General features: G+C 35.4%; 1 protein-coding gene across 1 annotated transcript; it reads left to right on the forward strand.

The window, feature by feature from the left end:
* Nucleotides 1-867: 867 nt before the first annotated feature.
* On the forward strand, nucleotides 868-16,526 carry zdhhc8a (zDHHC palmitoyltransferase 8a). The gene is made up of 11 exons (XM_083568338.1): nucleotides 868-887; nucleotides 1,615-1,793; nucleotides 11,588-11,709; nucleotides 11,869-12,026; nucleotides 12,809-12,981; nucleotides 13,556-13,658; nucleotides 13,745-13,836; nucleotides 13,938-14,067; nucleotides 14,434-14,524; nucleotides 14,650-14,747; nucleotides 15,273-16,526. Exons 2-11 carry the CDS (start codon nucleotides 1,711-1,713, stop codon nucleotides 16,128-16,130), a joined length of 1,908 nt encoding a protein of 635 aa, XP_083424464.1. The 5' UTR covers nucleotides 868-887; nucleotides 1,615-1,710; the 3' UTR covers nucleotides 16,131-16,526.
* Nucleotides 16,527-16,788: the final 262 nt, after the last annotated feature.

Consider the following 16,788-nt stretch of genomic DNA (forward strand, 5'->3'; position numbering starts at 1 on the left):
GGCTCATGGGTATAGTTAGATCCTATTAAATGTTTTGCTAGATCTTGATTTAAAAGCAGTGTGTACTGTGAAGATTAAAATCATACTGTGATCACTTGGAAACAAAACGATTCTGACTACTGTGATGCATTTATTTTTCTTCAGATGCTTTAACTTGGTCTCTGATAGATCCAGCAGCAATCTTGGTAACACTGATTATAAACTGACAATATACCATGGATCAGAGAACATCCACTAGGGTAATTTAGCATGAGGAAATACAAAAGTGGCAATTAAAACTTATGAACTACCCCCAGCAATATTTGTTGCACCATGATGATGATGATGATGATAATTAGTAGTAAGTAGTAGAAACATCATGTAATCTAAATTATATTTATCAGTAAGAAAAAACATTGCATCAGTCTTTAAGAAAGTCTTAATTAAAGTCTCAATAGAAATTTCCCCACTGTGGGACGAATAAAGGTTTATCTTTATCTTATCTTAATTCTTAAGACCCAATCTGGCAACCTCTTTTCCACGTACTGCAGTGTTGCAGTTTGAGGGTTGAGCCACCAGAGGGCGAGCGATTTTGCGACCCATTCGCTTCTCAGCTTATGTAACCAGTTCTTATGAAGTGAACACAGTTTAGCAACGAGAGGTTTCATTTTATACCTACTGGCCAAAGCCTAACATGTGGCATTTATTATAGTGCAATATTATAACAATCATATTGCATTCCGACTTAATTTTATTATTTAAAAAAATTGTACAGGGTTGTAATTTGCCTTTGTTTCACATGAAGTTCTTCAGTGGCTACCAGGTGAGAAGTGCATTTGATGTAGGTCCTGGACTAAATCAGAAATCTTCAATATGCACAATGCAAACTTCTGAACAATTTATCACTGGTATTAAGTTTACTTCTTTCCATAACTCTGTTAAAACGAGTTCTATAGTTTCAACAGGTTAAATATTTTTAAAGTAGCATTTTACATACTTTTGTATATCTTGTATCTTAAAATATATCTAGACTATAATGTCATAATAGTAATATCATACTACTACTATTACTACTAATAATATAAATAACATCAACAGTACAGTCAACTATACAATAAGTCATTAAATATCATTTAAAACAATAATGTATATTATAATAATAATAATATATTATCACAATTATAAACTGCACACTCAATATTTGTTTCTCCCCTATTATATAAATGTATATATGATACTATATTAATATTAATAATAATAATAATATAGACTTTTAATTTTTATATTTGAAATTAAAATAGTAAAAGATAAAGTATAAAGTGTACTCTATAATACATTCTCTACGTCACGCCTCTTTGCTCCGCCCCTATTTTGATCCTGTTCTTTAACCGAATGAGGATTTTGATTCATTCGATTTTATTTAGTATTGATTTCTGAACGCTGCGGCTGTTGATAGATTTTTTTTTAAAGGAAGTTATTAATATTTTATGATGAGAGTAAACATCAGGACTGTCCGTTTTTAGTATCAGTTCATTCGAGTCGCTTGAACCGGTTGTACTTGGCAGAAGCGCGTAATTAAATGTAATTCGTTAGACGGAGTGAAACTCTGAGCTTTTTTATTTCCTCCCATTACAGACTGTAAACAACACAAAACAACAACCTTCCTACTGTTCAGTGGAACTATGATGTGATTAATGGACTGAGACGCTAAAGTGTGTGAAAAGAGAGGATATGGCCACCGGGATCGGCTACACTCCTGTGTCCATCACCGTGACTCTGCTGGTGGTGACCTCCACCCTGTTCTTCACCTTCACGTGAGTCAGTGCAATTGTTCATAGTGCAAATAGAAGTGCGATTTTGATATACATTAGGATGTCATACAGTCACTAATTCCATCATATAATACAGCTGCAGCTGCCCTGCAGCAGGCTTACCAGGAAAGTACCAGGATGTCCAATTAAAAGTGGTGTAAAGGTCTACAGTAAACAACTGTAATATAGTATAACATCATTTACATAATCCAATACATTTGCTTATTTGGCTGAGGCTTAAAAAAACACGACATCTGAAGCAGGACATAACTGAGCTGAAGGTTAAAAGTCTTGGCAGTATTGGGAATAAAAGAAAATCTTAACCACTGAAACACTACAACCAGTGATTCATACCTACCAAATATATGATCATTGTTTAGGGCTATTAAAGTTTTTATTATTATTATTATTACTACTACTAAATTCGTAATATTAAAAAGTATGTTTTTATGTATGTAGACATTATGTATACTACTGAAGTTGTTAAGTTTTTAATGAAAACAACTGAATTAAAGTGGTAAGTAACAATATATACAGTATATATGATGCTGCAAAATAAATAAATAAATACAATTATAAATAATAATAAAAAATATATAAAACTTATTACAGCAATATATTGCGATTCGATTTAATAAATTAAATATTAATTTCAGAAAAGTTGGAACACTGTGTAAAAGGTAAACACAAACAAATTGCAATCATTTGCAAATCTCATAAACCCAAATTTTACTCACAATAGAACACAGAAAACATTTTAAGAGAAAATAAGGTAATTTTGAGTTTTTTTAAAAGTGGGGACAGGGGCATGTTTACCCGTGTGTAGAATCCCCTCTTCTTTTAACAATATATGTCTAGGAACTGAAGAGACCAGTTGCTGGAGTTTTGGGAGTGGAATGCTGTCCCATTTGTGTCTGATACAAGATTCTAGCTGCTCAACAGTCCTGGGTCTTCTTTGTCATATTTTTTGATTGATGCACCAAATGTTTTCCAGCTGATGAAAGGTCAGCACCCAGACTCTTCTACTATGGAGCTTTGCATCATAGACCTTCAACCTGTATTTGTGAATAGCACAACAAACTGTGTTCACAGACGCCGGTTTCTGGAGGTGTTTCTGAGTTCATGTAATAATTTCCATTACAAAATCATGTCTGTTTTTAGTTCAGTCCAACCTGAGGGCCCAAAGATCATGGCATCCAATCCTTGTCCCTTGTGCACAGAGATTTCTCCAGATTCTTTGATTCTTTTATATTATGTACTATAGATGACGAGATATTCAAAGTCTTTGTGATTTTACATTGAAGAACATTATTTAGAAATCCTGAAAAAATGCAGTTTTTGCAGATTGGTGAACCTTTGCCTTTCTTCACTTCTGAGAAACTCTCTAACATACTCTTTTATACGTAATCATCTTACTGACCTGTTGCCAATTAACCTAATTAATCGCAAAATGTCCTTTCAGCTGTTTCTTCTTTGTGACACTTACTTTTCCAGCCTTTGGTTGCCATGTACCAACTTTTTTGAAATGATCTTATTTAGTTTCCTTAAAATGCTACACTTCCTTAGTTTAAAAATTTGATCTGGTTTCTATGTTCTATTGAGAGTATACTATGGGTTTTTATGAAATGTGCAAATCATCGCATTCTGGTTTTATTTATATTAAACAAGGCATCCCAACTTTTATGAAATTGAGGTGGTAGTTAAGACCCTTTGGTTATAAGACTCTCTCCTGTTGCAATAGCAATGTAGAGCAGATATAGTTTACTTGGTGTTATCATGAATACAAACAGAAGCCTAATGAAGCATTAGTTTCTGGGCAAATTTGCATAAGCTCTGTTATTTATTAGATAAAATGACACTGCATGGTAAATGTAAAACATTTGCTCTATATAAGCACCTGACAAAACACTTAATTGTTTTTAACTTATGATTGAAATGCAGACATTTATTCTTATATGTAAATCTGTCACTGGGTTTAAATGGTCATTTAGGGGGAATCTGCACCTTTAGAAACTAGGGCAGTGCACTACAGCCTGGAGCAGATTATATTTAGATAAAAGGATCAGTTTTTCTAGCAGATTTGCTGTTGCAGGACGTTTTACAGAATGCATGTCACAACATTTTGCCCTGAACTTTGTAACACTGAATAGTAAAACATGCACTGACTTGTAATTCACAGTGTGGCCTTTAACTCAGCTCGTGTTGATGCTGTGCGAGTAGACAGACGGGATGAAGCAGCTTTTGCTCTGTCACCTTTTCTGCCATGTTTATTCCAGTCTGGGTTCAGCCTGTAATTTATTAAATCGACTGATTGCTTCAGCAGATGGAAAGTTAGGGATTAGGATTTGCATGCAGTTGTTGTTTGATTTCCATACTGGAGAAGGCTTGGGGTCATTTTGGAGTTTTCATTGCAAATAGATGCCTTATTTACATTTGGATTTTATTTTGATGATATTGTTAAATTGTTCAAATAAATGTATTTTAAAATGTGGTATTTGCCATATGTGGTTCATTCCCAAGCTGTTATCACAAAGTTGGAGGCACACAATTGTATAGGATGTCTTTGGATGTGGTAGAGTTTTCTTTTCACTTGAACTCGGAGACACGAACTTGTTCCAGTATGACACTGCCCCTGTGCACAATGCGCCAGTCAGAGGTAAAGCTGAAATCTGTAGGAAATTGTAGGGAACTGATTAGGGAATAATTTTTTTATAGCTTCAAATAATGTAAGTAATAACAATTAATAAATTAGACAGATATTAATAAATAATTTGGATTAGAATTGGGTCAGTACCATCAAATAATAGGTGGCTCACAATATTAGAGAAAACATATTGGAAAATGTTTACATATAAATAGACATTCACTTTTGTTTGTTACAATTTATTAAATTATATTTAAACTATTTTGAGATTTATTATATTTACAATGTGAGTGTTTTAGTGTGAAGGAGAAAAGACTCAAAGGTTTCAGTACCGTAAAAGAAAACAAATAATATTGTGCAATTTCTTCTTTACATGGATATAAAGCATAATGCATAATTTTTCTAATGGCTAAAATTTTAATTAGTGACAACATGCAGTGCAACTCAAAGAATAAAATTCCTTAGTACATGCTGAACTACAAAAATAATCAACTGTAATGTGGTAATAGTAAATCTTAGCACCCAGTGTCGTGGATAATGTCGCCCAATTTTTGATTATTTCCTACAACTAAAGCTAACAGCTAAAATCATCTTAAGTGGTTAAATATAAATAATAGTTTGAGGAAGGGAACCTCATTTTTATTTTACCTTTTAAATCCAAATATAATCTCTGTACTGTAAAAAGTGCAATTTGTCTATCTTTATTAAAAGAAGTAAGTCAGACAGACAAGGCGATCTCGAATTGTATGCCGTTACCGCAGCTGCGGTTTTTTACATGCACATAAAAGCTGGAATAATAAAAAGTCACAAGCGTATAGGGGTAGTTCAATTTAGATATAATAACAGATTGCTTGTATTCTGGATCAGCAGTCATCGGATATTAAACCTGATGCAAATTCTTTCATCTCCACATAAATAATCTGGGACCTAAAATGTGAGATAGGGGTCATAGAGCACTTTAGATTTTACATCACTCAATTGTGGTGTTAGAATCAGTGCTTCATCTAGAGAATAAATAGTGCTAGATGAAATCACTACCCTGTTAATAAATATCAAAGTGAAGTTTATTATGATATGTATTTTTTATTTTTTTTGGTGATGCTGCCAAGCGCTTTATTTTATGATGTACTAATGAAAATATGGAACCACTGCAAATTTTAAAATGTAAAGATAATTGAGTATAATGTAGATAAGTATAGTAGAACAGGCAATATGATTGTAATTGAATTGAATATATTTTTGAAATGCATTTTTTGTTCACTGTTAAGTTAACTTGTGTGAAATTAATTGCTGAATCATCACAACGGTTCCATTCAAGATTGTTGAGCAGCCTTACAAAAACAAAATACTTATTGTCAGGGAGCCGCCTGCCACGCCTTCACGCCCGCAGCACCTCTCCATCATACTAAGTACCTGCACCTGGAGCTCATCTCCACTCATCCCAACTTAAGGGCCACCCTTCCTTAGAGTCCCCGTCCGTTCTACAGTTTACGCTGGGGAACTTACATGGACTAAACTCCTAGTGGAACTAACCTTCCGTTGGACTTTACCTTTCTAAGGATTATACGGGTTCCGCTGAATTCTACCTTTCTCACCTCGTTCTAAGTTACGTCGGTTTTTGGCTAAGTTCATCCAGCCTGACACTTATAGATACCAGCAGGTTTGAGCAAATATATATCAAAATGTATTTTAAATACCAATTACCAAATACCTTAACTTGAAGTGTATCAAAATAAACTACAAAATACAGCAGCCACATGTATTAAAATAAACTACTTTTATTGTTTAAATATTAATATTATAAAAATATAATATTTGTAAAAATATTAAAAAATACTTTTACAAAGGAACAGGAAATGTCTTCACTAAAGCTTTCATCAATTGGCCTGTTTGATCTGTTCCCTGACTGTTACACCGACTTAGTTGATTAATTAAACAGTGTTTAATAGCAACAGCTTTTCTCGGGCCGAGTCATGCAATAAATCTGACATATGCAACCAGTTAACAGATCAAATATTCACATACATAAACCTTGTGATCTCCCAGATTTATATCTGAGGTTAGTTTTAAAGTAACCAAAAGTTTAATGTTTAACAGTTTGCGTATTATTAATTATTGTATCCTAATTTAGTTAACTGGTGTTTGGTAACAAAGGGCTGCTTTGAATTTGAAATGGCACCTGCATTCATAGCAATTAGTTTCAAATTAATTGATCGGTAATCATAAATATAATAATATTGTGTCAGGCAGTCATTTATGAATTGGTATGCAAAATATGATCCTACTAAAAAGCTACTGTACTACAATTAAGGTACAATATTCAGCAATAAAAAATGTTATCAATTATTTATTTAATATTTGAAAGCCAGCAGCCTTCACATTTCTAACCTTGACCTCCTTCTTTCATATGGATACATTTTCTGTTCTGATCTCAATATGTCTGAAGACAAATTACTGAGTAGGCACCAATCAGAGGCCGCATTTTTATGATGTCATCATGTAGACTTCTTACAAAGTATTTTACAGGATTAAACTACAAAAATACAAAACACTGAAGTATTTTCTTTCAAAATATTAAGCCATTTGAATCAATCCTATCAAATACAAATTAAAAAATCGTATTTTACATTCGAAATACGTATTTGAAATACATGCATCGTAAATACTGCCCATCCCTGGATACCAGACTCAAAAATTTATATTGGGATTGTAAATCTTTACTCTTTTATAGCTGCTAAGTAAAAGAGTACTACAAACCCTATTCCAAAATAAGTTGACACTGTGTAAAATATAAATAAAAACAGAACAGAAACAACAATTTGCAAATGTCATAAACCCATATTTTATTTACATAAGAATGAAGAAAACATATCAATTGTTTAAACTGTGGAAATGTACCATATCATGGAAAGAGATTGTAAAAATGAAAACTGTTGAACAAGTCAAACTGTCATATGTCTGGGAACTGAGGAGACCAGTTGCTGAAAGTTTTGGCACATAAATGTTGTCCCATTTATGTCTGATACAGAATTCTTGCTGCTTAACAGTCTTGGGCCTTCTTTGTCATATTTTTTGTTTCATGATGCACCAAATGTTTTAGATTGGTGAAAGGTCTGGACTGCAGGCAGACCAGTTCAGCACTCACACACTTCTATGAAGCCATGCTGTTTTAATAGATGCCATATGCTGGTTAGCATTGTCTTGCTGAAATATGGAAGGCCTTCCCTGAAAAAGATGTTGCCTGGATGGAAACATACGTTGCTCTAAAACCTGTATATACCTTTTAGCATAATCAGGGATTGAACAGAGCACTGAGAACAATCCAGAAGGTCTCTCTACTCTTTAGCTTAGAGGACATGGCAACCAAAATTTCAAAAAAGAATTAGAAATGTTGATTTGTTTGACCACGGAACAGTTTTCCACTTTTGCCTCAGTCCATTTTAAATAAACGTTGGTTTAGAGAAGATGGCAGTGTTTCTGGGTCATGTTCACATATGACTTCTTCCGCATGAGAGAGCTTTAACCTGCATTCGTATATGACATGGCAAACTGTGTTTTTATTACTAACAAACATTTCTGATTTCTGGAGGTGTTTCTGAGTAGAATTATGCCTATATTTCAATGCAGTGCCACTTAAACACCTTAATATGACGGGCATCAAATATTGATTTTTGCTCCTTCCCATTGCAGACAGACATTCTGCAGAATTCTCAGAATCTTTTGATGATATTATGTACTGTAGATGATTAAAAATTCAGTCTTTGCAATTTGATGTTGAGGAACAGCATTCTAAAATTGTTCCACAATTTGTAGCTGCAGTTTTTTTGCAGATTGGTAAATCTCTGCCAATCTTCACTTCTGAGAGATGCTGCCTCTCTAAGATACTCTTTTTATAGCTGAAATTTGCCATTAACTTAATTTGTTCAAAAATGTTCCTTCAGCTGCTTCATTTTAGTAACACTTACTTTTCCTGCTTTTCTTGGCCCTCGTCCTAACCTCACCAAAATTACCTTATCGTTTCCTTAAAACGCTACATTTTTTTAGTTTAATCATTTGATATGTTTTCTGTGTTCTATTTTGAATGAAATATAGGTTTATGATATTTGAAGTTTTAAAGGATGCTCAGAACGAGCAGGTTGTTAATAAGGGTCCTGGGTTGAGCAACATAACATTCTTTATGAATCAGTTTATAGGTGCAAATTTACAGCATCACTGAAGCAAAAAAGAGCAGAAAGTAAGCAAAATTATGGTTCTACTTAGACCTGCAATTGGTCAGTGGCTAAAAGTAGAAAGAACAGTGTTACCCTGGAGACTTCTTGATTTTGATACACAGCCCTCTCTTGTAAGAAAGGAACAAAGAAAGTACTTATTGTCCTCCCTCTCAGGAAAACAGCAAATAAAACAACCGAGTCTCAGACCTGAAGTGGAGCTCAGCAGAAATGTGCCTTACAGTAAGCGTCTGAGCAGTGGCCAAGATTTGATTTTTAAGAACCTGTAGACAGTGATTTCAGGCAGGAGAAAGGCAATGTTATTTAGAAATCATAACCAAATATAATGTGGCTAAATTGTAAATTGTAAAGTAGACTTTCTGAAAAGAACATGGTCAGGGTCAATAATAGACTACTTCTCTAACTCCTGAACATTATCATTCCCAATGCCCTATACTAATTTATATTAAAGAATGGCGAATTTTAATAAAATAGCAGATTAAAGAAATAATGTTTTATGATCGCCTTAAAAAACAAAATAAAAATGCACCATTCAGGTGTGCATCATCACTTTTCCATTCTGCAACAGCAAGCTGTGTAAAGAACAGTTTAAACAAGCATTCATTTATTATATAAATATTGCAAACCTGCCATTGAGAAGTGCCAATATTATTTCAACTAGGGAGACCACTAGTACATCTAGTCTTTGTGTGTGCGCCACCATCAATCCTGTTTTGCATAGTATTAATTGGGGTTATTTTGTGGTTGAAAGTGCAGTTTCTTTTTCCTTTAAGGCAAACATGAGTCTTGATGAAGTCCCATTTATTAGTAAGCATGTATATTTATTGGGCATTGAGTATTGATTATATTGATAAAGCTCTTATTAGCGGGTCCGGTCTCTACTCTTTACACTCATAACTACTGACCTTTCCTATTAAATTAATGCCACTTATTAAATATAAAAATAGATAACTAAATTAGTTGCAAATTTAAGAAGTAAAACATTTGGCTATCATATTTTATATTATGTATATATAATAATATTTAATTTATAATAAATAATAAAAAATATATATTACATCCATACAGCAAAAGGCGTATGATTTCATTAATGCGTAAAAAGACCACGAGTCACGACCCTTGTGCAAGACCCTTAACCGTCATTTCCAGCTCTACGCTTCCTTTGAATTCTGCTTCACTCGTTTGGAACAATCAAAATTGTGCCAAATAAATAAATCAAAGTACATGTACCGCAATGCTCAGGCTTGCACACAGATAGCAAAGTTTAGATTCAAAGCTGCCAGGCTGTTTTATTAGGACTCAAATCTCATCAGGACACGCTGCACATAATAAAAACTCTTTGCTTTCCAGATGGTCAAAATCAGTATTGCATGGTAATCCTTATGGCTTCTTAAAGGGAACAAGTCTTTTTACGCTTGTGATTTGCCTGTTAATGGGAATGACATACAATATTAGTGTCTAATACACAGTGGGAGGAAAATTTGTATTCAGACATCCAGGCATACATGTATTATTTAATATCATACAAGAGCTCAAATCCATCCGAATGACGATAAAGGAGGTCATAGAGAGGCTAGCAGACACTGAAAATGAGTTGCAGGACAACCTGAAAGCAGCAGTTGCACACAGAACAATAAGCAAAAAAATTAATTCAAAAAACAACAACTACGAACTAGTTGCAAATGTTAATTTTCTAACTGACTTCAAAGTCTTTGATTAATATGTTCTTCTGTGTCATACAATAACTGCACATTTTGTAGGAAAATAAATAGAAATCTTAATGAAGAATGAAGGTTTTTTAGCTAAATAACAACAATTGTTAGTGCATTATCTGTAACTAAAAAATAAAAGATGGAACTAGTTGGTGTAGGTGACGTAATGCCTTGACAACTCATCCTCAGTGAAAATGATCGAACTGTACATAAATGCCACTAACATTAAACATCATTCAATAGGATTTAACAAGATCTCAGTCCACAGGGAAATTGTTGGCTCCATGCCATTGTTTACTTTCCTTTATGATAAATAAAGTCTAGAGCAATGAACAGCATTAGTGGGATTTTTGGCTATATGAGGATTCATGTGGTTCAGTGGCTCATTACGGTCTGTCCCCCAGATGCCAGACGGAATCTAAATCCAAGCACAGAGGACAAGGACAGAGAAAAAGTAATAACTCAAAAGGGAAATTGTTTGGTTGAGACAAAAATGGCTTCATGTGAAATTATGGTTGTCATCTTTTTCCTTTCTTTTTTTTCTTTTTGTATAAAGATGCATTGATTTTGAAATGTACCATTGGTTATCACTGCATTTCTCACAATAAACATGCTTGTTCCTCCTGTGTGATCTCTGATCTCAATTCGGTAATCTGGGATTATGGAAATCCATCTGGCGTAGTGCAGATATTTATTTAGTCTCAACCCTCCTTCTGACCTCTATTCTTGTAAATAGCAATGGGGTGGGGTGGGTGGGACTTCTAATATTCTATGATTTATTTAATCACATTTTTGATTGAATGAAATGTTTTTCGGCAGCAAATTTATATTTATTGTCCTCCATCCTTTATTACACACAGATCTATATCTATCCCTGCGTCTGAATTTCATCTACTACACCATCAGTTGTTAAGTTTTTTTTTTTCCTCATTACCTTTCCATTTAGCCTTTCTGCCATTTACTCATCCCCTCATTTAATCCAGTTTTTTTTCACCATCCACACTTTCGTCTTTATCTACAATTTCATCTTCCATCCTTCGCTTGATCATCTGATCAAAAGCAGGGATTGTTGGAGTGACGTTTATGCGGCCGTATCCCTGATTGTTCCATTGACTATGCTGTTGCACATCACACCATGTGGCACTTAAGTAGGTATCAAGGAACACTTGTCTATAATTGTAAGCATGACTCCATTCTTCTCGTGTCTCGCAGGTGTCCTTGGCTCGCCAAGAACGTGTCTCTTGCGTTCACTCCGTGTGTCGGCATCACATTTCTTTTTGCCTTGGCGAACTTCACCATGGCAACGTTCATGGATGCCGGTGTGCTGCCGAGGGGTCAGGAAAATTCAGTTCACCAGATCACATTAACATGCATTTCTTTTCTTTTTTTTCTTTCAATAAAAAGGCTATTATGATTACACAAAAAAAAAAAGGATAAGGTTTTCCATTAAAAAAAAATTCAAACTCATTGTATCACTGCTGTCACTTTTGTAGCTAATGAGGACGAAGATAAAGATGATGACATCCGTGCTCCACTTTATAGGGATGTGGAGGTTCGAGGAATCCCGTTTCAGATGAAGTGGTGTGCCTCCTGCAACTTTTATAGACCCCCACGGTGCTCGCACTGTACTGTGTGTGACCATTGTGTGGAGGTGAGTGGTTTGTGTGTGAGTGTGTGTGTGTGGACAGACTTTGTGCATATACGTTTAACCAGTTTTAACTCAAATGGACTAGTATGGCATGAATCAACACTAAATACCCCCTAATAATGAAGTGTGGGCAAGAGTAAAAGTTACTTCTATTTGTCTGCAACCCCTGAATTAATTCAATTGCGACATACAGCATTATTATTTGAATAGAGTACAATTATATATTTTTTTCAGTACCCCTAAAACTGGAAGGCTCCAGTTATTATTAGAGAGATTATATAAAGTCATGGACAAAGTATGTCAAACATCAAATGTATTACTTAAAAATAGAAGCATACCGTCTGGCACACCAGTTCCATAATAGTAAGGATGCAACAGTACCAAATTTGGAAAGGTTCAAGCAGGTGAATATGCATGGTATGATTATGTATGTGCAGAAATTATCATTTTGTGCCTTTTTAGATGAAATCTGCACACAGTCAGCTGTATTTAGAAAGCCAACCAAGTATTGTGCATTGTGTGCCATTCATTAGATGCTGTGTGCTCAGAAAAAAAAGACCATGCTGCTTAAAATTCCTCACAGCAGCCTGCAGTTTGCCTGTGTTAGAAATGCATAATGAGTGCAAAAGTGATATACAATTAGCTTATTATAATAGTGAGAATTCTGCTATAATGATCATGCAATAAACATGAAATCTGGCTATGTTTTATAATTGTTATTTACTGTGTTTCAAGCATGGATTCTGACATTAGCTTCTCAACCCTGCTCAATAAATTGTTCACAGAACTTTGACCATCATTGCCCCTGGGTGAACAACTGCATTGGGAGAAGGAACTACCGTTTTTTCTTTCTCTTCCTGCTTGCTCTCAGCATGCACATGGTAGCCATTTTCTCTGGGGGTCTCCTGTATGTTCTGGCCCACCTTGAAGCCCTGTGGGAGATGCATGCAACCGTCACGTATCCTGACTCTGTATAGTTTGATATTTTTTCCCTGTATGTGACAGATAAACGCTAGCTCTACTGTGCGTGCATAACACACCGGTTTGTTTGTTAATACACCGAATGAAGCTCTCAGAATCCATTCATGCATCCATAATTACTTCCTGCACACTCTAATTACATGCATTTCCTGTTTGTTTTACTTTAATTTAAAATCATTTAGTGGTTAAGGAGTAAGTATAATTAGCATAATGTTAAGATGCAGCCATGTAAAAACTGAATGATCATGTGAGAGTTTAAAGGGCTAAATGATAACGGATTAACCATGTATCATATTTTTTTTTTTTTATCTTTTGAAATAATGGGCCTGTTTAGATTTTATACTAGAAACTTGACTTTGCTAGGTAGCAATTTCAAAAGGTAAATGTTTATATATGTTACAAAATGTGGCACATCTACCACTTCTTGAAGACATAGTGACTTCATATCCTCATCTAGGCTTCTCTCATGTAATGTATATCTGTGACTGGACCTCCCGAAAATAAGCTATTGAAGTGTTAGCCTTATTAATTCCCATTTTGATCTGGGTCAGTCTGTCCATCATGAGCATGTCAGCCCTTTTCTTAATCCCTGTTATGGGATTAGCATGCTTCCATATAGTCCTGGTGGCAACTGGACAAACCACAAATGAACAGGTGAGAAAAGGGAAAAAAAAGTCTAATCATTCACCTGAAAAACCTATAAACCTCCTAAGATCCTATTTGGAATTTTATTTTTACAGATCACTAGAAAATTCAAAGGAGGAGCAAATCCCTTTACACGTGGTTGCTGTGGCAATGCGAAGTTTCTTCTGTTTGGTCCTATTTCTCCAAGGTACTACAAACAATGTCCTCATATGGCTCTGCAGTGTCCTGTCTATATTTGGTCATGTGCCATGATGTAAATTTGCATTTTCTGCTTCTTTTTACTGGCAGGTACATTTGGAAGTTGGGAAACAAGCAGACTGTCCATATACAACCACCATTTCAAACATTGGAATCTCTCGAAATGTCACCCATAAAAGTCGATGACAATGAGATCCAAACTGAAATGACTTCTATAAAGGTAATACACTTCCTTATTCTATTTTAATGTGCAATTTAAAAAAAGAAATCGAACACGAGTAACGAAAATGAGCTTCATTAGGAATATAAGTGGCCAATTATGTGAATTGAAACCCCTAATTTAACAGATATTTACCCTTTCTCTTTTTGTCCTTTTAAATTACACCTTATAAGCTAGTGAAGAACTTTATTTAAAGACTTTAATCAAGGCATGAGCATTAACCATCTGCCCAGTTGCTTCTTCTTCCTTTGTAACTGCAATAGAGAAATAACGCAGTGTCTGTAATGGTGTCTTAACTGTACAAGTGAAAGCCAATTTACCATTCTCACACTTATAATAGATAGGTTTCTGTTTGTCCTCTACTAGCGACAGTCTTCTGGAGAGCTGAACACACTGCTCCCTATGCCACTAAAACATGAACCAGTGCTGCTAAAGGGACACCTGGCCATGTTGCAAGGTGGGCATTAATGTCTATTTTACACCCTTGATTTTTATGGAAGATATGGTGATGTTTAAAATGCAAGCCTAAACTTTATATTGGCATTATGATAGAAAGTCATAAAATGTGTTTTTCTGATTTAGAGAACTTTCTGCAGACCTCTGTGCCAACTGTCCAGTCGACTACTGGTCAGATTCTAGAATCGTCCTCCAGAGTGCATTATCAAGTTCCCAGAGAGCAGGTGTGTGGACAATATGGCTGAAATCAAGGTTAAGAAGTTGAAAAAATTAAAACAAGATTGGATAAAAAGCCAAGATTTTGTCCAGTGTGTGGATTGCCAATTCAAGGCTAGGTTTGTATAGCGTTTTCTTCAAGAAGGGCAGAGGTAGCTCAGAGATTAATGTTTTGAGCTACTAATTGGCAGCTCAAGTCCAGTTCAAGGTCATTTCTTTTTATTTCATTAAATCACTTGGTTCCTTATTCAATGTTAGGTATTTTATTTGATTTCAAATCTTTTCATGGGCACACTTCAATACTGACTTGAACAGACCATATTCTATTACTGTTGGTTGACTAGAAGTTTACTGGGCATTGAGATTTATTCAGGTAAAACATCCAAAACAACTAAACTTTTAATCTGGATGCTACAGATGTATATGAATAAAAAATAATTAAACCGTAAATATTTTAGACTAATACACATTTGACACAAATGAGGATGCCTGATTACTGCAGTCTCTTCTTGCTGATTTCTGTGTTTATTCAGATGGACCACCAGCTACACATGTCTGGTTTTTTCCAGGAATCTGAAATGGGGCAGACAGAAAAGCAGACTCCCATCTCTACCCACCTGTCTTTGCATTCCAGCACACTTCCTATAAACAGACTCATTTTGAACTCCCACTCACTTACTTTGAAACACAGCCACTGTGGAGGATTTCGATCCCATCAGTGTCCTGATTCTGTGACTTCCACTTCCTCAACTCAGGGCATCCTCAGCCTCTCCTATGACAGCCTTGTCAGTCCAGCACAACGTGGGACTTTTAAAATGAACTACCTGCCTCCTTTTCATCCCTTAGATTTAGGTGTGGCCATCAAATGCCCAGCAGATGCTCAGCATGCATCCTACCATACCTGTAGCCCTCATATCACTGGCACCAGCAGCCACTCTCCTGTGTTCTATGACAGCCTTTCCAAACCTGCCATGAGGTCTATACAGGAACGCCATGAACTGGAGGAGCGGGAAAAGCAGCCATCTTTGCTTTCCACTCAGGATATGCCTGTCTACGACACACCTAGTGGGCACAGACTGCCATCCAGAAGGCCCACTCCACCTGCCTATGGCTCTCAAGAGTTCCTCATGAGCAGTGCAGCATACGGCTACACTTCCTCGCTTCGATGGGCATCCAGGACTTCAAGCTCGTTCACGCATGCCAATATAGCCCCCCAGAGTCGCTCACTCTCACCCTCGGCCTATAGTTCTCTGGGGCGCCATGTTCAGCACTCAGCCTCATCTATTCCCTGCCCAATGCCCAGCTCCTCCTACACAGCACAGAAAACTCTGGCTTTAATTGCTGCTTCAGAGAGAAAAGACTCAGGTCCATACTATCCACAGAGTCCCTGATTCTCCCAGACTGTGTATTGTACATATGTGTGATGTAGAATATCCTATTTATGATAGTTTAATTTTGCATGTTCATTTTGTGAAATCCATATGTTACAAATTTATGATTAAAAGCAGTTAAAAGCTATTGGTGCTTTCCATTAGCACTAATATCTTCCAAGCATCATTGATACCACTTACCAATTGATCTCTTCTGTAAGAAGAACAGTCTAATGCTATGTAATTCATTTTAGTATTTAAATGTGCACAGTGTAATTTGGTTTTTTTTTCTGTTTGTTTCTTTGTTTGTTTGTTTTAAATTCACAGTTCATGAATTTTACGTTAGAACTTGTTTTGGCAAAATTCTTATTACATTCTATTGTAGCTGTCAAATAAAATATCTACTCAGAGAATAAATTGTGGTCTCTGTAGCATTTCAGGCTTTTCAAACTGAAGATGAAAAATGTGATGTGGAATTGCAAAATCCAGGACAAAAAGGCATCTCTCTTAATTGCCTGTAAATTATGTTGCCTGCCAATTTAGAAACCTCTCACAAGGCAACATACTTGCATGTGATTTTGAAGAGAACTGAAAAGATTGTTTAAATTTTGGATGCCAAAAGTGCTAGCTTCATTAACAACATCTGTATAATTTCTAACTATATTTATACATACAGTGT

The sequence above is a fragment of the Silurus aristotelis genome (genome assembly GCF_946808225.1).
Source record: "Silurus aristotelis genome assembly, chromosome: 18".
Classification (NCBI taxonomy): Eukaryota; Metazoa; Chordata; class Actinopteri; order Siluriformes; family Siluridae; genus Silurus; species Silurus aristotelis.